Below are 19,957 nucleotides of genomic sequence, written 5' to 3' on the forward strand. Positions count from 1 at the left end.
ACCCTCCACCACTAGCAGGTAGGTCTGGCTCAGTCTCCTATGGGGTCACTGCTCCTTCCCCTGGGTCCTGATGCGCACACTACTTTGTGTGTGCCCTTCAAGAGCGGAGTCTCTGTTTCACCTAGTCCTGTCAGTTGACCTTCATATACTACGGAAAATTTATATAATGATAAATAAAATCCTCACTGCATCAGACTTGCGCACATTTGCTTTCTGCTTGTCACCATCTGCTTTTCCCACGTGAAAGCACCAAATCCACACGCTTGGGAGCAGAGCTTTTGTTCCCGCAGAACTTACTTAAGAGTGACACTCAGCATTACCTCACCTCCATTAGCTAATGCCTGGCTGAATATAAGTTATTCTGGACATGGTGATCTCATCTCAGAAGGATAAAAAAAATTGTCCCCCAAGGGGAAAAAATGCCCTATATGATGACGAGAGTTTAAGTTCTTAGAACACTTTCATTTGACAAAACACAAATAGGAAAATATACAATAGGACTTAAAAAATATATATTGTGTGTGTGTGTGTGTGTGTGTGTGTGTATACATATATATATATATATATATATATATATGATGAATTACTACTCAGCCAGAAAAAAGAATGAAATTTTGAATAAATCCATAGAAACAGAAAGTAAATTAGTGGTTGCCTAAGTTTAGGGGTTTGGATAGAAATTGGGGATGACTGCTGATGGTTATGAGGTTCCTTTTGGGGTGATAAAAATGTTCTAAAATTGATTGTGGTGATGGATACATTACTCTGTGAATATACTAAAAACCACTGAATTCTATAGTTTAAATTGATAAACTGTATAGTATGTGAACTGTCTTAATAAAGCTATTTAAAAAGTAAAAAAAAAATAATAAAAATAACAAATATATTGTAGCACCGCAATGGACTTAACGCTAATTGTTTCTTACTGTACTGAGTACGTAATTCTTTCCATCAATTCAGGATGCTGATGATAATAAATTTCTAGACATATATTGCCTCCCAGAGAAGTTCTAAGTAGATCAATTGACATTAGATGGCAACCTGGAACCTGGGTCTTAGAATCAGGTCTCTGAGTTCCTAGATCCCTTTAATACTTGCCACTGAAGCTACAACAGTCAGATTTCTCAAAAGTTAAAAAATGTTGTCAGTAGAAATTTACTGTCACTCTAAAATACATAAGCATTTCAGGCTGTGTTTTCCTAAAGTGAAAAGTTGCAATGATTTCCCAATTTTTTATTGTGGTTAGCCAACTAAAGGGACCATTGCATAATGCCACAATGAAGTTAAACAGAATAAATTATCTACAGAGTTCAAAGAGAGGAATAAAAATTAATTTCTAAAATTGAAATTTCTATATGAAGTTACAAAGTATCAACATTTTAGGAAAAATAACCAACAACAACCTGTTATTAAAAATGGCTTGAGGGACGGAGGGAGACGCAAGAGGGAAGAGATATGGGAACATATGTATACGTACAGCTGATTCACTTTGTTATAAAGCAGAAACTAACACACCATTGTAAAGCAATTATACTCCAATAAAGATGTTAAAAAAAAAAAAATGGCTTGAGGACTTCCCTGGTGGTGCGGTGGTTAAGAATCTGCCTGCCAGTGCAGGGGACAGAGAGAGGTTCGAGCCCTGGTCTGGGAAGATCCCACGTGCCGAGGAGCAACTAAGCCCACGAGCCCCTACTGAAGCCCACACACCTAGAGCCTGTGCTCTGCAACAAGAGAAGCCACCGCAATGAGAAGCCCGCGCACCGCAACGAAGAGTAGCCCCACTCGCCGCAACTAGGGAAAGCCTGCATGCAGCAACAAAGACCCAACGCAGCCACAAATAATGCATAAATTTATTTTTTTTAAAAAATGGCTTGAAAGTTGTGCCTATGGTAGAAATTTCAAAATGAGATATTAAATTAGGATAACCAGTTTAAGTTATTCCTACTTAGTTAACCTGTCACCCATCAGTGGGTTGTTCTTGGTGCCTGTCCTATAAGGAAACTGAGGTAAGGTCTAAAACCTGGTCTTTGCCCTACCAAACGGGTTTTAAATCTCATAAGAACCAACATCACTCACTTCTGAATCATCTCCACAAATACGAGTATCTTCAAAAAAATTATAAGTAAAAATTTACCAAAACAGGTAGCCAAAGAAAAGCCCAAAGAATCATAACACAATATGTGATTTGAGCATTGTGTAATAACAGGTCCTCTTACTGTTGGCTAATAGGGGCTAGACTCTGAGCTAAAAGGTACATTTATCTATGCATGTATTCATTATTTACGTGTTTCTAGTTAGTCCTTCCAACGATGTTTCGAGGCATAATGAGATTTCCATTTTATAGTTCAGTTGACTGAGGCTGAAAGCAGCTAAGTAACTTTTAAATGGCAGAGCCTGGATTCAAACTCAGATCTGTCAGCTTCCCACACTTCTACATGGCTTAGTTCTACATAGGAGGGGTAATGCTATCAATAATTTCAAGAAAGGAAACAAAAATCCACAACCTAGAAACACTAAGATGAGAGAGGAAGCATACATAAACATGATAGAAACTGACTGCAAGGACAGTGAAATAGTATAAAGTGCACTCATTCCAACTCACGAAGAAACCAGGAATGATGTTTATGGTGTTTTGGATGCCACTGGGTAATTTACTTCTAAAAGTAAAATTACTCACAAAATATGAATAACTGTCATATTAAGCATTTAGGATGTCATTCAGACACTTTTTTCCTATGTTTCTATTTGCCTCTAAAGGAGAGGTGAAGCCTTTTCACTATGACTTGTGGGGAGATTATTCAGTCCTCCCTCAGTATCCATGGAAGATTGGTTCTAGGACACCCCCCTTCCTCCTCCTTCCAGGGATACCAAAATCTGCAGACGCTCAAGTCCTTTATGTACAACGGTGTAGGAGAATCGGCCCTCCATATCTGGTCAAGAACCTACAGACAAGGAGGGTGGCCCATACTTTGGCCAAAGAACTTGAAAAACATCGGGATTATATTTATTACCAATTAGAGAGGACAAAGTCTCAAAAGCAGTCATGTTTCCAGATTTGGTAAGTGAAACAGAAAGAAGAAAATACTTTTTTCACAACAGTTTGGACAAAAGGAGATTTCTGTTGTGACGTACTAGAGGTTTTATTGAAATCATTTACCATCTGGTCCCTGCAATTGCTTTGGGAAGAGTCACCAAACTGGATATTGTCGTTGGGCCTGGTAAAAGTCAGACTTTTAATATTTATTTTGTAATAAAGGAGGAATCTCACACATGGCAAGTAAAATTAAATACAGAAGAAACTTAAGTAAGTTCAGTTGTGCCACACAAACAAAACCATTCTTTCTTTTTCTCTGGCAAGGACAACAGCACCAGGAAGACACAGACAGGAAGGCTTCCCCACTACTCAAAAGCCACAAGCCAGAAAGGACACAATGCTTACTAAGTGCAAGGGGTCTGTTTCCCTCACCTACCTGAAGTCTTGTCCTAAGATGGTATCTCTGGAGGGGCAGAAGGAGAGATGCAAAAGTCCTTGCAGACCTAAATATTGTGTTATGAAATAAATGTAGAATGAAGGATCTTGGATGCCTTTTATAAAAATTATAGATAACCTGTAAGGCCTCCTCCTTCCCACTGAGAATCACTCCTCTAAAAGTGATTCAGATTTACAACCACCTGCCAGAGAAGGTCTGAAACTGCGAAAAGCCAGGGTCAGTGGTATTTATTTGTCATTTGTACCATAACAATTGACTGAACACCGACTGTGTGCAGAGTCGTAAACCCTGAGTGTTTGAAGTAGTGGAGACCAAGATCCTACCCCTATGTGTGACTCGCACCAGAGCTCACTGGATTCAAAAGTGGCTCAACAAGACAGATGGCCAGTGTTCAGTACAAAATAGATAACTTTATTTTACTCTACCCTAATGCAGAAACTCTATAAGCAACTTGAAGATCAAAATAGGCAGAGAATTAACAACATTACTTAAGAGATTTACAAGGCACTGTCACAGACATTATCTCATTTTATCCCTATAATAACCCTGCGAGGTATGTATATTACTCCTGCCTAATTTATGGATGAAATAGGAAGTGTTGCCCTTGGGATGTGGCCTCGGGTCCTATGACAGCAGAGTACCTTTCCCCCTCCATTACATTTGTATTTGTTAAATGTGTACACCAGTATCTAACAGTCTAAGAATTCCACATCTTTTTTTAGATCCAACATCAGTGCTTCCCATCTTTGAGGCAGAGCCTAAAGTACTATCTGATACTGGGCACCAGAACTGACCTAATGCCATTCATGAAACTAAAGACTGCTTTCCAGCATCAGAAGGGGGATGAACCAATAGGAGATTGTGTTAAATTGGATTTGAAAGCAAAACAGAAAAGAAGCATTATAATTGCCTCTATCAGATGTCAGTCTCTTAAAATCGCAGGAGGGGGCTTCCCCGGTGGCGCAGTGGTTGGGAGTCCGCCTGCCGATGCAGGGGACACGGGTTCGTGCCCCGGTCCGGGAAGATCCCACATGCCGCGGAGCGGCTGGGCCCGTGAGCCATGGCCACTTAGCCTGCGCGTCCGGAGCCCGTGCTCCGCAACGGGAGAGGCCACAACAGTGAGAGGCCCGCGTACCGCAAAAAAAATAAATAAATAAAAAATAAAAATAAAAGAAATAATAATAAAAAAATCGCAGGAGGTTAAGACTTCTTTTTCAGGATAGCAAATCAAATCTGATGTAATTGGATACAATGTTTCACTTCTTTCTTACTGTGAACAGGTTTTATTGCTACACTCCAATAAACTGTTCATTCCTTCATTCATTAAAACACATTCTAACTTTCAAAAGCCTTCATTGCAAAAGAGCAAAGCAAAACCATCAGGTTGGGATAGGGATGATTTAAGCTTTGTATTTCATTCTTAGACATCACGTAACTACAATACATTCAAAGTGGCTGAGTGCATTTTGCCACAGGCTGGTCTATGCAGCTTGCTTAGCACCTCCTAATACGATCCTGCATAAACACATTGTTGCAGCAACTCTGCATTTCAACTCTACCATTCCTTTCTAGTCCGCATCATTTAATTATAATTTGCTAAGCAACCTTAAAATAGGATTTTTTTTCTACATAGGGCATAATTATTAAAAAGCATAATACTGCAGTATTGGCATTCATTTGTGCCAGGCCCCAAATATGGGGAAAGACAATACGGAACAAGATAACAAGAAAAACACAGTTCCTTGTGGAATTTGCTTAGGAGCTAATAGGGGAGAGTGTAAAAATAAGCAACTGCAAAGGATATGACACTTTCCTCTTAGGATGAGACGGATGCCAAAGGAACACATAATAGCTAGACTTAACCTTGAAATGTTTAATGAGAACAGAAACATAAATAGGAGTTCCTCAAGCAAGTGTGTGGTGATGGGAAGAGAGAGGGAATGCAAGAGTGTTCCAGGCAGAGAACAGTTAGTGTTAAGGTCAGCAACGGCTCTGCAGAAAGTGAAACGGTGCCATAATGAAAGATTAGGCAGGGGAAGGGGACCAAGGAGCCAACCTATGCTTGGCTTTGTTAACCGTGTTAAGGGACTGGGTTATCCTATGACCAAAGGAACAGCTTCCTGGATTTTTATTCTGTAAAGATCCCTCAGCCTGTGCTATAAAGAATGGACTGGAGAGGGGCCAGAGGAGCCTCCTGTAGCGAGGTGAGAGCTTAGGGTGGCTTAAATCTGAGATGGAGAGAAGGGGGCCAGATCCAGTGGATATTTAGGAGGGCCAGGAGGCTTGGCGGCTAACTGGAGGAGCCGGGGGAGGAAGCTGATAAGGTTGGTTCCCAGTTTCTTGGCTTGGGAGCCACTTATTGAGAACTGGGAAAGAGACAGCTGCCTTGGGAAGTAAGGCTTGAGAGCACACCCACTGAAAACAAGAGTGACTAAGGCACTCTTATTCAACATGGGCTGAGGGGATTTTAAAGCCTAAGGGATTTGGGCCATGGATACATAGTCACCCACAGGAGCTAGAAGGATGCATGGAGGCCTTCAGGTCTGAAAGTGAAAAGGAGTTTAATACTTGAAACTACCTCTTTGGAAAGCGGAGTCACCCGTCAACCTGATAATGTCTAGACAAAGAAGGCAGCAGAGACCAAATCCTCACCAGCAATGGGAGGATAAGCCCTGAGGGCCAGAGCCCTTAGGACAGCACCAGCCCGCCTCCTGACCTCAGGTCATCTTTTCTCCGCGCCCAGCCTCCTCACCACCTTCCCGATTAAAATTTCAGCCTTCGATCCCCGCTGCCTCCCGCTCCCGGGTCCGACCTCCTACCCCCCGGCCTCAGCGCCTCCGCCTGGGCCTCCCGCGCCTCTCCTCCCCCGGCTCAGAGACCCGTGTCAAGCCTCCTGCTACCAGGCTTCAGCGACCCGACCCGGGTCTCCCGACACCCCCCATTCTCGGCCCGGCCACCTGTCCCCCGGGCTCGGCGTCTCCGGCTGGGTCTCCGCTCCCCAGCCTCCCGCTGTCCGCCCTCCACATCCCACGCGGGTCTCCCACCACCCCCGGCCCAGCCTCTCGATCCTTGGTCCGGCCTCCCGTCCCCCAGGCTCGGCGTCTCCAGCCGGATCTCTGCTCCGCGGCCCGGCCTCCCGTCCCTGGGCCGGGTCTCTCGATCTGCGGACTTCAGGGCTCGTCCCCGCCCCCGTTGTCGCGCCAAAACAAAGGATCCGCCGCCCTGACCAGGTCAGTCTCCTCCGTCTCCCCGGGGCAGGCGCTGAGCTTGGGAGAGTGGAGGGAACCAGCCCAGGACCTATGGCGCCAAAGCGAGAAGCGTCGAGGGCATATCTCACCTCTCAGCCCCCACGGCGCTGCCACCGACTCGCTCTGCTGGGATCGGTTCCTGCTCTGCTTCCGCCGCAGCCGCGCTCAGAGGTAGGCGCCCGAGCAGGCCCCGCCCCCTCTGGCCCCACCCCGGCCCCTCCCCTCAGCTCTGCGAGCTCCGCGCCGCGCCGATGCGTCAGTCAGGCCCCGGCTCCCACTGCCCGAGAACACCGCCCCCTCACAGGCCCCGTCCCGCCCGAGAACACCGCCCCGCCCGAGAACACCGCCCCTTCACGGGTCCCGCCGCGCCTGAGAACGCCGCTCAGCCCGAGAGCACCGCCCCTTCACGGGTCCCGCCGCGCCTGAGAACGCCGCTCAGCCCGAGAGCACCGCCCAGTCACGGGTCCTGGGGGCTCCTGGCTTCCAGGCACGCTTCCGGGCCATTCTAGGCCCTTCCCGGCCTCCGCTCCCTTTCAGTCCCCGTCCTACCCCAGAACGCTGTCGTCTCACTGGCCCGCGCTCTCCCCACTTCCCGCCCCAGCCCCGCCTCCGCGCCAGGTTTGAAGACTCGGTCCCGCCACAGTAGGCGGGTTGCGTGTCCTGCCAACCGCAGAGGACTCACGGCTTCCCGCCCGCGGCGAGTGTCTCTGGAGGTAAATGGAGGGAAACCCGAAGGCCTCGCCGGGCCCCGGGGGCAGGGAGAAGGGAGTCACGGGCAGGCCCTGCGGGAGGACGGAGAGCGGTTCGCGGCCTGCCGGTAGTCCCCGCTTCCCCTCGGGCGACCGGAGGCCTTCCCTTAGGTCACCCCGAATTCCCTGTCCCGAAACCAAAAGCTTTCACCGCCCAGCTGGGCCTCCGCCTGTCTTGGGTCACGAACTCTTTTCAGACTCTGAGGCATTTTCTTAGAAGAATGTACCAACCCAATTGAGCACGAAATTCTCCATCACATTTCAAGAGGTTCAGGACATTCTGACAAGTCAGGGGCCCCAGGTGAAGAACTCGCCCACTTCCAGCACTTTTGTTTACTTGGGTATAAATGAGGGCGCCGTTTTGTTCACAGATATACGTCGTTCTGAGTATGGCTACCGTTCCTTGAGTGCTTATCTGTGTTCTCACATTGTGGCAATGCATTTTCTTTTTCTTTCAGCAGCCCCTGCAGGTAGGAATTCCAGTTTCCACCTGGGCGTAATTAAAAAGGCTAAGTAGTTTGCTCTTGTTAAGGGCTACACGAGTTAAACTCAGATCCTAGGAAGAAAACCTAGGCCTTTATCCCTGCCAAGTTGAGAGAGGACCAGTGTTTGGCAGTCCTTTTTCTGCTGCAGTAAAACTGAAGAATAGGACCCACTCCCAACCTGCACGGTGGTCGGCATGCAGTTATTTGTAAGGCAGGCACTAGTGTACTAGTTTTTTTTAACCAGTCCTATTACCCCGTAGTGATGCACAAACCCCTTCCTGTGCTAAACTTTCTTACCAAAATTATGCTGTAGTTAAAGCAGCGGCAGCAGCAGTGGTTTTATGGTTTTTTGTGTAAATGACCCTTATTAGTTTGGAGAAACTTTAATTATAGTAAAATAGGTGGCTAGAAGCAATGTCGGAAGTTTCTTTCTACAGAGGTGTCTCAGGTGGCAGAACCTGATCTGGGCCTGGGAGGGGAAGACTTCAGGAAGGGTGAGTGGGGCATTCCAGGGGAGGGAAACATGCAGGAGGGCTCCTGGAGTGGGCCAGGTGCAGGCAGTGGTCATCATCATTCATTTGGTGAGAAGGCTGAACAAGAAGTCGTCGAATGGGTAAGTGGTTGAGGGCCAGATTCTGGAGAGTTTGGACTTCTCGAGGTAAACTTTAGCGTGCATTAAGCGATGCTCTGAATCATTAATGAGTGTCCCTAGGAAAAGCTATGAAAATGGTCTTTTTGAAAATTTATTGGCGTATAATTGATTTACAGTGCTAATGAGTTCGTTTCAGGTGTAGAGCAGAGTGATTCAGTTACGCATATATTCATCCTTTTTCAGATTCTCATATAGGTTATCACAGAGTATTGAGTAGAGGTCCCTGTGCTGTACAGTAGGCCCTTGTTGGTTATCCGTCTCGTAGATAGTAGTGTGTGTGTGTTCATCCCAAGCTCCTGATTTACAACCCCCCCCGCCCCCGCCCCCCCCCCCACCCCGTTTCCTCTTTGGTAACCATCAGTTTCTTTTCAATATCTGGAAGTCTGTTTTTGTTTTGTAAATAAGTTCATTTGTATCATTTTTAAAAAAAATTAGATTCCACATATGAATAATATCATATGATATGTCTTTCTCTGTCTGACTTCACGTAGTATGATAATCTCTAGGTCCATCCATGTTGCTGCAAATGGCATTATTTTGTTCTTTTTTATGGCTGAGTAATATGCCATTGTATATGTGTACCACATGTCTTCATCCGTTCCTCTGTCGATGGACATTTAGGTTGCTTCCATGTCTTGGCTGTTGAAAATGGTCTTAAGGGTGATTAGTCTGGCAGAATTAGGCTCTTTGGATGGGAGATCCTGTGGGGATGGTAGAAAGGTGGAACTGGAAAAAACAGTGTTCCACTGGATGTTTTCTTCCTTATAGGAGACTTTTGGGAAATTTAAATATGAGTTACTCTGTTCAAGCATAGACAGGCAAGGTGACTGAAGTAGGAAAAGAAGAAAAGAAAAAGTCAATTAGTATATTTAATAATTTTGTAAGGTGTTATTCATCTGGGAAGTAAACTATTATTACTGTAAATGAAGTTTAATTACATACTTTATTATGAATACTTTAGCAGTGGGAGAAATAGTATAAATGTATTACAAGAGGCCATAAAGGGAATTATATTAAGAAAACATTGCCAAATACCAGAACATTACTAAATATTAGAACTGGAACATATATGCAGAAAACACAAGATATTGTTGAATCTATTCTCAGGGCAGAGGGAGAAGTTCGAGTTGGGGAATAGGAATTGACTTGTGATTAGACAAGAAAAGAAACTAGGAGAACTGGGCTAGAGAGAGTCATGTGAGGTAGGCTTCATCTGACCCTAGAAGCCAGTAGTCGTGAACCATGGGCCGCATGGTCCAGCTGCTCCTGGGGACCAGGCCGTCAAGTGTCACCGATGAACAAGTGTAGGCATAAACCTCTGGAAACCAGGACTGCTTAGGTCGGCTGAGTCATCTCTTCACCTTCACTCTCACTGTCCCTTCTCCCACTATAGTTACTCTAAAAAGACTAAGCCAACCTTTTTTCTAGCCTGACCACCTTTAGTTTTGAAACTGGTATCAAAAATGGTTAAACAATCATTCCCGTGCGATGCTAAGAAATAAATAATAGAGCTCTTAAGCCTGCTATTTTAAAATACAACAAATATTTTTCTTTAGGTCTTGGAAACTGTTACAAAAGTAGTTATGGTCCCTGTGTGAAAAGGGGTTTTCATGTGTAATTATATGTATATAAAAAAAGACAGCACTGTTTCCCCACCAGCATTTCTGAAATGGTGATATGTTCTCCCGGGGGGTAGGCATGAGGAGTATGATAGTCCAAAACGAGAATGCCAGATACCTTCCTGTTCTCCATTTCCTTTGCTTTTAATATTCAACCCTGCTGCTTGAAGAGTCTAAGCCCCAGTTGTCTTTCAGCCCAGCTGTTAAAATTTTAAAACTGTGTAAATAACAAGGGGGCATAACATATTTTGAGCTTCTCTCTTTTTTTCTGTTGACATGCGTGGTTTCCTCAGTCCAGTAAGTGTTAAACTGGTTTTCCATTGTGACTGACTTTCATATATGATATACTCCCATGGTCATACCAATATTTTTACAAAACCAGAAAAAATTTTCCCGATGTCATTGTAACTAAGTGTGAACATCCACATGGTTACTTCTAGTCAGTTATTTGCTAGATACTAGAGTCATAATTCACCTCTGATCGCATTATGTGTTTATTTTCTTCGTTAAGTAATTGGTGGGCTTTATTAAAAGTCAGTTTCTTAGAAGAAAGTTTCTCAGTTAGGTTGTCTAAATGGAGGGGATTTTTATCTGTGTGTGAAGCAGATTAAATAAACTAATACTCAGAATCTATTTAGCAATAAGGAGCCCGGTCACATATATTGAAAAATTAACACAGTTGTATTAAAAATTGCCCCATCTCTTCAAAGAAATTGTATTCCTTTCCTAGGCAAATCTGTTATGAAATTTATGTTGATAGCTTTAGAATTTTATTTCTGTTTCTTGGCTTATAATTTATAATATCCATGTGGACTAAGTGTAATTCTGAGAGTATAATCTTAAGTCTGTTATGGTTGAAGTCAGATTTGAAATCTGTGGATAATATGCCTTTTTTTCTAGCAATGCATTAGGATATTCCTACCCTCTCTTAATCTTTTTGGGTGATTCTATTTTTCTTTCCAGGGAATATTTCATTTGCCAGTGAGTTTATGTTGCAAAGTTTTCTGCTAAAATTCAAGAGCATATTTATCAGTGCAAGTACTAGATAGGCATTGACAAAGGTAAATAGGGATTTTACCTTCAAATGCTTTAGTGTATGATATTATGTCACTTAAAACCTAATATATCTGTTTTCTACATACATAAATTACAACATAGATGATTTTAGTGAAGAAGGAAACTATTAGTTATTTCTATTTCTGTGTAAAACCCAGGCCAAAACTTCCTGGCTTTAAAAACAACAAATTATTTTTTTCTTAGAGTTCTGTGGGTTGCCTGGGCAGTTTGCTGGATCTCTCACCTGAACTCACTCAGGCTTACTCAAGCATTGAATTCAGATGATGGCTGGATGATCCAAAGTGGCTTAACTCACATATCTGGTAATTGGTGATTGCTATCAGCTGGGGTACCTTGGTTCTTCTCCAGATGACCTTTTATCCTCTGTGAGGCTAGAGTTATAGCATGATGATCTCAGAGCAGGACTCCATGATAGCCAAATCTAATGCAAAAGCACTTATTAAACCTCTGCTTGCTTCACATTTGTCGATGTGACATTGGCAAGTCACATGGCCAAGAGTCTGTATGGGAGTGGGCTTAGATGGCATCTCTTGATGGCAGGAATGCCAGAGAATTTGTCCCCATTTTTCTCTATGCTGGAAGCTTTTCCCCCCTCTTCTAAAAACCTATCCTTTTTCCTTTGTAAGTAAACCGTAATCCCAAATTGGAAAGGTATTGCCTGGTCCCCTTACTTTGGCATGGCTAACATGGAAGCATTGTTTGCAAACAAAAACATGTATCATTAGGAAACAAGGGTTAAAATGTAAACATTTCAATTGACTAATCACAAAAGTAGTCATTAAGTTAACAGATTAACATTTATTCTTTTTTTTTAAGTCATGCTTATGATTACCATACATCCCAAACCAAAACTAGCCAATATTGTAATTCCCACTCATACACTGGTTATCCTCCCAACTAATAGTTGTTTGAGTAGAAAAGAGCAGTGGGCAGAAAAAAGAGGAAAGGGGAGCTAAGAACTAGACAGTGGTGCCTAGAAATGAATTCTACACTAAGAAATAATAGCACTGGAATGATGCCCACCATCTGGGTGAGGTACATGGCACTTGATGCAACAAAATGATTATAATAAAAACCATAGTGATGCAAAAAACTCTTATATTTACATGAGGCATTGGAATTTGCAAAACATTTTCATGTCTTATGACATGTATCCTCAAGATAACTACATTAAAATGTTGATTCCCATTTTGCAGCTGATTACAATTTAGGGAGCTTCATTAACCTGTTCAAAACTGTAGCACTATTAGATGGAAGAGCCAGGACCTAAAGATTTCTGATAACCAGCCCTGTCCTTGTTTCACAACAAAACTTCATGCAAAACATAAACTATAAAGCAAAGAAATAAGCAGAAATGAGCTTTGAAGTTTTACCAAACAAAGTATATTTTAAACAAAGAAACTGGCATCCATGTTTGTTTGTTTTAGTAGTAATTCACAGAGATCCTACCTGGGATAGGATTTAGTCTCCCCATACTTCTGAACCAATGAAGAGAAAATGGGAAGCAAGGCTGAAGCAAATTGAAGAACGAGCATCCCATTATGAGAGGGAACCATTGTCCTTGGTATACAGACCAAGATTGTCTAAGCCAGAAGAACCACCATCCATTTGGAAACTATTTCATCGGCAAACTGAAGCTTTTAATTTTGTTAAAAGTTGTAAAGAGGTAATTTTTCTCATCTTTTTTTTAGGGCTACTATACCTTAAGATTTCCAAAAGAAATCTGTTGTTTGTCTTCATTTCAGTGCACGTATTTTACCAGAAGAATTTAATTGCGATCTTTTTGTACTATTTAGGAAAGATATCCATGAATCATTAACCATTTACTTTATATTAATAATGAAAAAAATGACATATCTAGTGCCAAATAGTTTAAAAAATTTGTAATGACATAGAAATGAAGCTATGCTTAGAGGAGAAGTGACTGTATTCATGGACTGAAAAATAGTAGAATGAGTGTAAAAGTTAAACTAAAATAATACCCACAGAAATATCAGGAAATGAGTAAGTAGAGTGTGAGATTTTTTTTTTTTGGTCTGCGTTGGGTCTTTGTTGCTGCGCGCGGGCTTTCTCTAGTTGTGGTGAGCGGGGGCTCCTCTTCATTGCGGAGCACAGGCTCTAGGCGTGCGGGCTTCAGTAGTTGTGGCTTTCGGGCTCTAGAGCACAGGCTCAGTAGTTGTGGTGCACGGGCTTAGTTGCTCCGCGGCATGTGGGATCTTCCCGGACCAGGGCTTGAACCAGTGTCCCCTGCATTGGCAGGCAGATTCCTAACCACTGCGCCACCAGGGAAGCCCGGAGTGTGAGATTTTAAGGATGAAATTAGGGATTGGAAATTTGAATTTAAACAATCACAAATGAAAATGTCTCAAATGTCATTTGAGTTAATAAGCCCTAAAACTTAAATCATAGTACCAAAGCACACATGTTTTTATCCTTCTACTGTCCCTTTTGTGCTTTGGAGTAGTAGAGTGGATTTATCATAATTTCCAACACATTAGGAAAGTGGGAGGAAGAAGTGCTTGCTACATGCTAGCCTCACAAAGGGAATGGTTCTCAAAAATAAACAAGCAGGTGTGTATTGCACATCTTTTTTTGTTGGGCACTGTGGGGAATATAGAGAAATATAACGAAAAGATGCATCTATCCAACATAAATCCAGCATAAATATATTGTGATTCTGAAAATTGATTATATATAAAAACTCAAAATGCTGTAAGTTTTTAGGGAGGAGGACCTTCTTTCCCTGGTAAACAGAAGCTCACTCATATCTCATCAGAATAGTTTAGGAAATAGAAGAAAAGCCTTTTGTGCGCATTTTGTGTAACCCTAATTCAGGTATCAGAAATTAAAATACAGATTCGCTTAATCTTGACTTTAAAAAAATATAGCTGTATGATTGCTGGATTTACCAATCAGTTTATAAAATTTATCTTGAGAAGATTTTTAATAGGATCGGATAACTTAGTCTTTTTATGATTTCTCTCATGAAAATGGAAGTTTAGTTCCTTTATAGGTTCAACAGCTACCTTTAGCTAAGTGGAAACAAAAGAACTTGTGTATTCCTTTTCTATGAGAAACAATAATTTATAGTTACTTGTTCTGCATTTTAAAACTTTCCTTAAGCTTTTAAGATTTACATACAAATATATTTTTAAAAATGGTTCTCATGTATTTTTATATACTCTAGGAAATTTATTAACTTTAGTCCAAATTATTTACAATAATGTTCAGGTAGTTTTAAAAAAATAAGTTCTTTTTCATAAACTGGCAGATAAAACTATAATAGGAAGTAAAACGAGTGACTGAAAAATGATTTTTCTTTCTTTGTTTTAGTCTGGATGTTCTAATTGTTTCTGCCTTGAACATTTATTACCTGAGTGACTAAATATAAATAAATACAAATAACTAGATTTTGATTGGCATAGATTTAGTGATTAATTTTCTTGTTTTCAATAATACAAATGTTCCAGTTTTTGAAAATTTGAATAAAATCTTTATGAACATTTAATAGCTACAGTTGATTTTAAATTTGCATTTTACTAATTTTTTGAATATTATTTTTGATTTTGTAAAGGACGTTCATGTATTTGCTTTGGAATACAAAGTGGGCGATGGACAACGTATTTACCTCGTAACAACGTATACTCAACTTTGGTTTTACTATAAATCCCGGTAAGTAGCTTTTAAAGCATAACACATTAAATTACATTTCCTTCATCTGGAAATGCTTGTGAAATTAAATCAGGCTGCCTTGGCTTTCATAGTTCTCAGTCACGCAGTTAGTTACTACTTTACTATTAGAATTGAATTCTGGAGTTTCCTTGTGATAGAAACACTGAATTATCTCACCAGGTGCTAGGAGAGAGAAATTGTGTGTGTTTTGAATTCCTGTACCACGTGATGACACAATTCCCACCATCACTTTTCCTTGTTCAAATTACTGTAAACCTTTTATTTGTATATGATGGCACTAAGCAGTTTATCATTTACTAATCAAGTCAGCATTTCTTCTTAATAACCCATCTTAAAGTCATACCTCTTGATACCAGTGAGAATGAAACTGCACATGTGAGCACTGAAAGCTCATTGAAGTCAGGTGATTCAGAGTGTATGTAACCAGTTTTTAAAACATTCCTAATGAAAATATGGAACTTAAAAATTCTCATTAAAAAATTCATGGAATCCCAAGAATATGTGATTGTGGGATCACAGTTTGAGAAAGTTCTTAAACAAAATTTGCTTCATGGTGATACCAAAAACAAATGCAGAAGTGTTACCTGATATCAAAATTATCTGTGAATAAATAGCAGTATGAAGTTGGCTATATTTTCCAGTTAAATAATGTTACAGAAAATGATTGTTAGATCTTGTTTGATGGAAACTCTTGATACTGTGTTCTGTAAACCTGTGGTAAGCAGTTGTTCACTTTATCTTGTCTTCATTATGTCATAGTTATCTGTCATTACATCACAGTTAATATACTATCTTGAGATACAAGAGCAACTTCTGTGATTTAAAAGGTATGAGATATAAACCTAACAATCTTGAATTATTCAATTCAGAAGAAATCTCTTACACTGCTATGAAGTCATTCCTGAAAATGCTGTGTGCAAGCTTTATTTTGATTTGGAATTTAACAGACTTGCCAATCCAGGAGCTGATGGGAAAAAGATGGTTGCATTACTCATTGAGGTAAATTACAGACTCAGGTTTTTCTCCTTATATCTACCTGTATGTCTTTTCATTCACTCATTCAGTCATTAAATGAATCCAACCTATGTAATATATAGGTTCTGTGTTTCTCCTCATTTTTCTTGTTACTCTTCCTTTTGACTTCGTTTCTTAATGCCACTTCTCTGAGTAAACTTCTGGAAGGGAGGAAGGTTCAGTTTATGTCCATATATTTTGTAATATTGCTGTATCAAAAAAAACTGAGAGGACTTCCTGGTGGCGAAGTGGTTAAGAATCCGCCTGCTAATGCAGGGGACATGGGTTCAATCCCTGGTCCGGGAAGATCCCACATGCCGCGGAGCAACTAAGCCTGTGCGCCACAGCTACTGAGCCTGCGCTCTAGAGCCCATGCGCTGCAAATACTGAAGCCCGTGTGCCTAGAGCCCGTGCTCCGCAACAAGAGAAGCCACTGCAATGAGAAGCCCGTGCACCGCAACAAAGAATAGCCCTGCTCGCCACAACTAGAGAAAGCCCGCGCACAGCAACGTAGACCCAATGCAGCCAAAAATAAATACATTAAAAAAACCCCAAAAAACTGAGAAAGGTGGCAGTTTGGGAATTTTCTGTTTCTTAATTATATATTCTTTTGCATTACAAATAGTGGATTCTGGTGAAGATTAGGTGAAGTAATTTTTACTGAAAAATTGAGTACTAAGATAAACTTTAAGAAAATTTTGATAAAAATAGTATCAGAAGTTTCGAGCTGGCAGAAATTTTGGAAACTCTTCTGTCTTACATTATCATAAATGAGGAGCTAAAGCCTAGAGAGACTTAATTCCAACTCCAGGTCCAACAACTAGTTACTGGCAAAACCTGGTCTAGAACTACAATTATCATTTCTCTTTGTTTTTCACAAAGAGAAAAAGTGTAGTTCTAGTATATATTTTTGATTTAGCAGTGTCAACCCATATTCCTTTTATTATTTAGTAATAAAAGGAATATGGGCTTGTGCAACTAAGCTCTATTAGGTTCGTTTATAAAATCTTTTAAGATTGTATTAGGGTGTACTAAAATTATATTGACTATTATTTGGACTCAAAGTAGGTATTAACATTAACTGTTTTTTGTTTTAGATGTTAGCTGTAGATGACTCATTTTATAATGTTAAAAATACATCCAAATTAGAATGTTTTTGATTAAAAATATCTGCTGATTTTGTCAGATCTCTATGTTTTATTTTAAATTTATTTGAAAAATGTATGCAAATACTGGTTTTTAAAAAAATCATAATGTCAGCTTTCTCCTGACTTTGAAGCAAAAGAAATATACATAAGTTCCCCCCAGCCCTCCCAAAAAACAACAGAAAAGTTATGTTTTTCTTAATATAGCCATTGAACCCTTAAAAATAAATTTAAATGTTTTATTTCATTATAGTTGGTAAGTTGTATTTAATTTTTAACCTTAATTACGTTTTTAATAATCCATAGATATTGACTCTTTTCTAGTGTATGATACACTTCTACAGTCTAAGGTAGGATTTGTTAAGTGGGCTCTGTGTGGCCACCAAGGAATTAAGGTTCAGAGATTTTCACTGGCACTTTAATATGGTGATACTGTTAAAAAAAGAAGTATTAGTACTTCATTGTATTAGAAACTAGAAACTTATCCCTAATGGAATCAACACTAGTGCAAATCCCATTTGTAACAAGAATAAACACTGGTACGGCAAAGATCATGTAGCTGTTTAAATTTTTTTCCTCCTAATTCTTTATACAATCTTATCCAAATTAGTCTTGAACAACTCATCTTTAACATCAACAAAAGTTGGAAAAAGTTGTAGAAATCTGAGTTTAAAATTACACAGCATTTTAATTTAACACACTCATGTTGGTAGAAAAGTTATTAGGATTATTTTACTTAATATAACCTTTACAAATGATTATATTGAAATTAATTTCACTTACTGGTTACTGTGTATGTAACAAGTATATAATACAAAGAGTACTTTTCCTTTAGCGTCTCTGTGTGAGGAGGCATAGGTTAGCTGTTATCATAACAGATGGTTAATAAATAACTGGCTAATAATAACTAGTGATAATATGTAATGACCTTTGATACTGACACTTTTTAACTGACAATTCCAGTAAGCCACTTCTGCCAGATGGAATGACTTCTGGTGCTAAAGCATTTTATAAAACTATGTTGACAGGTAACATTGCTCAAATAATCATATATTTTTAACTTCTGGATTTTACAACTTAAATATTTAAATAAATTAAAAACTTTTAAAGTTGAGGTATAATTGATTTACGATAATATATTAGTTTCAGGTGTACAATAGTGATTCAAAATTTACAGACTATACTCCATTTATAGTTATTATAAAATATTGGCTATATTCCCTGTAACTTAAAATTTTATTTAAAATTTAACTTGGAAAAAAGAACTTAATGGGACTACAATTACTTTTATTATCTACAGTTATTACATTTATTCTGTATAGCTCCAAAGTACATAACTAGACTTTATTCATTTATCAAAATTTTTTCAGCCTCTTAGTGTCAGTGTGCCTAGGCATTAACAATACAATGGCTAGCCCAAAAAGACATGATTTCTGCCTTCACAGAATTTATCATGTAATGGAGGATAATAAGTTAGGATAGATTTAGCTGCCATAATAAAGACCTAAAATTAAAGGGGCATAAACAAGATAGAAAGTTATTTCTCTCTCATGTTAACACCTGGATGTGACTCCATTGTATTAGGGAGCTAGGCCTATTGCTTTGCTCTTCCTAAGATGCCATTAATTACATTGTCCAAGATGGCTCAGCATTGCTGTGTCTACATTTTAGACAGTAGAAAATGGGGAAGGGGTGAGCATGCCCCTTTCCTTTAAGATTATAATGTAGAAGTGGAATATTTTCCTTCTGCTCACATCCTGTTGGCCAGAACTTAATCACATGGCCACACCTTACTGCAAGGGAGTCTGGGGAACATGGTCTTTATTCTCGATGATCTCATATCTAGCTAATAATCAGGTTTCTATTTACAGAAGCAGGAGAGAACAGATCCTGAGGGATATTCCCTATGATATAGAGGAAACCTATCAAAATAATCACAAAAATTGCAGCTGTGTAAGTACTACAACTAGAGGTAGAATATATATGGGGCAATTTGAGGTAGATAAGGAAATTGAGGAAGACTTCTCTGAGAAAGAATTTACTGAAGAAGAGTAGGATCAGAGAGCATGATGGGAGGTGGTATGCTATAATACCAAAATAACGTTAATAAACACAATTTTTACTGCATAACTATTCGGTATCTAAGTGTTTGGCAGTGTACAGACATTTTTGCTAATTCCAAGATAACCCTGTGTGGTGTTTCTTTTTTTTTTTTAAAACATCTTTATTGGAGTATAATTGCTTTACAATGGTGTGTTAGTTTCTGCCTTATAACAGAGTGAATCAGTTATACATATACATATGTCCCCATGTTTCCCCTCTTGCATCTCCCTCCCTCCCACCCTCCCTATTCCACCCCTCTAGGTGGTCACAAAGCACCGAGCTGATCTCCCGGTGCCATGTGGCTGCTTCCCACTAGTTATCTGTTTTACATTTGGTAGTGTATATATGTCCATGCCACTCTCTCACTTTGTCCCGGCTTACCTATCCCCCTCCCTGTATCCTCAAGTCCATTCTCTAGTACGTCTGCATCTTTATTCCCGTCTTGCCCCTAGGTTCTTCATGACCTTTTTTTTTTTTTAATATTCCATATATATGTGTTAGCATACTGTATTTGTTTTTCTCTTTCTGACTTACTTCACTCTGTATGACAGACTCTAGGTCCATCTACCTCACTACAAATAATTTCATTTGTTTTTATGGCTGAGTAATATTTCATTGTATATATGTGCCACATCTTCTTTATCCATTCATCTGTCAATGGACACTTAGGTTGCTTCCATG

At 40.1% G+C, this 19,957-nt stretch overlaps 2 protein-coding genes across 7 annotated transcripts in view; one reads left to right on the forward strand and one right to left on the reverse strand.

The window, feature by feature from the left end:
• The window catches only part of CASP3 (caspase 3), a 36,422-nt gene extending 29,505 nt beyond the window's left edge, over nucleotides 1–6,917 (reverse strand). The window contains exon 1 of one of the 3 annotated variants that reach the window (XM_027122609.1): nucleotides 6,829–6,917. The gene's annotated coding sequence lies outside the window, so the exon portion shown is untranslated. The remainder of the gene's footprint in view (nucleotides 1–6,828) is intronic. The other 2 variants (XM_027122611.1, XM_027122610.1) reach the window with 2 other exon arrangements.
• Nucleotides 6,918–7,066: 149 nt separating this feature from the next.
• Nucleotides 7,067–19,957, forward strand: part of PRIMPOL (primase and DNA directed polymerase) — a 40,358-nt gene continuing 27,467 nt past the window's right edge. Inside the window, exons 1-4 of one of the 4 annotated variants that reach the window (XM_027122615.1) lie at nucleotides 7,067–7,452; nucleotides 12,749–12,987; nucleotides 14,896–14,993; nucleotides 15,884–16,013. In XM_027122615.1, coding sequence (XP_026978416.1) covers nucleotides 12,808–12,987; nucleotides 14,896–14,993; nucleotides 15,884–16,013 — 408 coding nt within the window. In that variant the 5' untranslated portion in view covers nucleotides 7,067–7,452; nucleotides 12,749–12,807. Of the gene's footprint in view, nucleotides 7,453–9,180; nucleotides 12,988–14,895; nucleotides 14,994–15,883; nucleotides 16,014–19,957 lie in introns of those variants that run through there. The other 3 variants (XM_027122614.1, XM_027122617.1, XM_027122616.1) reach the window with 3 other exon arrangements.

This window comes from Aethalodelphis obliquidens, unplaced genomic scaffold (assembly GCF_003676395.1).
Source record: "Aethalodelphis obliquidens isolate GAN/ISIS:26980383/991018 unplaced genomic scaffold, ASM367639v1 scaffold25, whole genome shotgun sequence".
Classification (NCBI taxonomy): domain Eukaryota; kingdom Metazoa; phylum Chordata; class Mammalia; order Artiodactyla; family Delphinidae; genus Aethalodelphis; species Aethalodelphis obliquidens.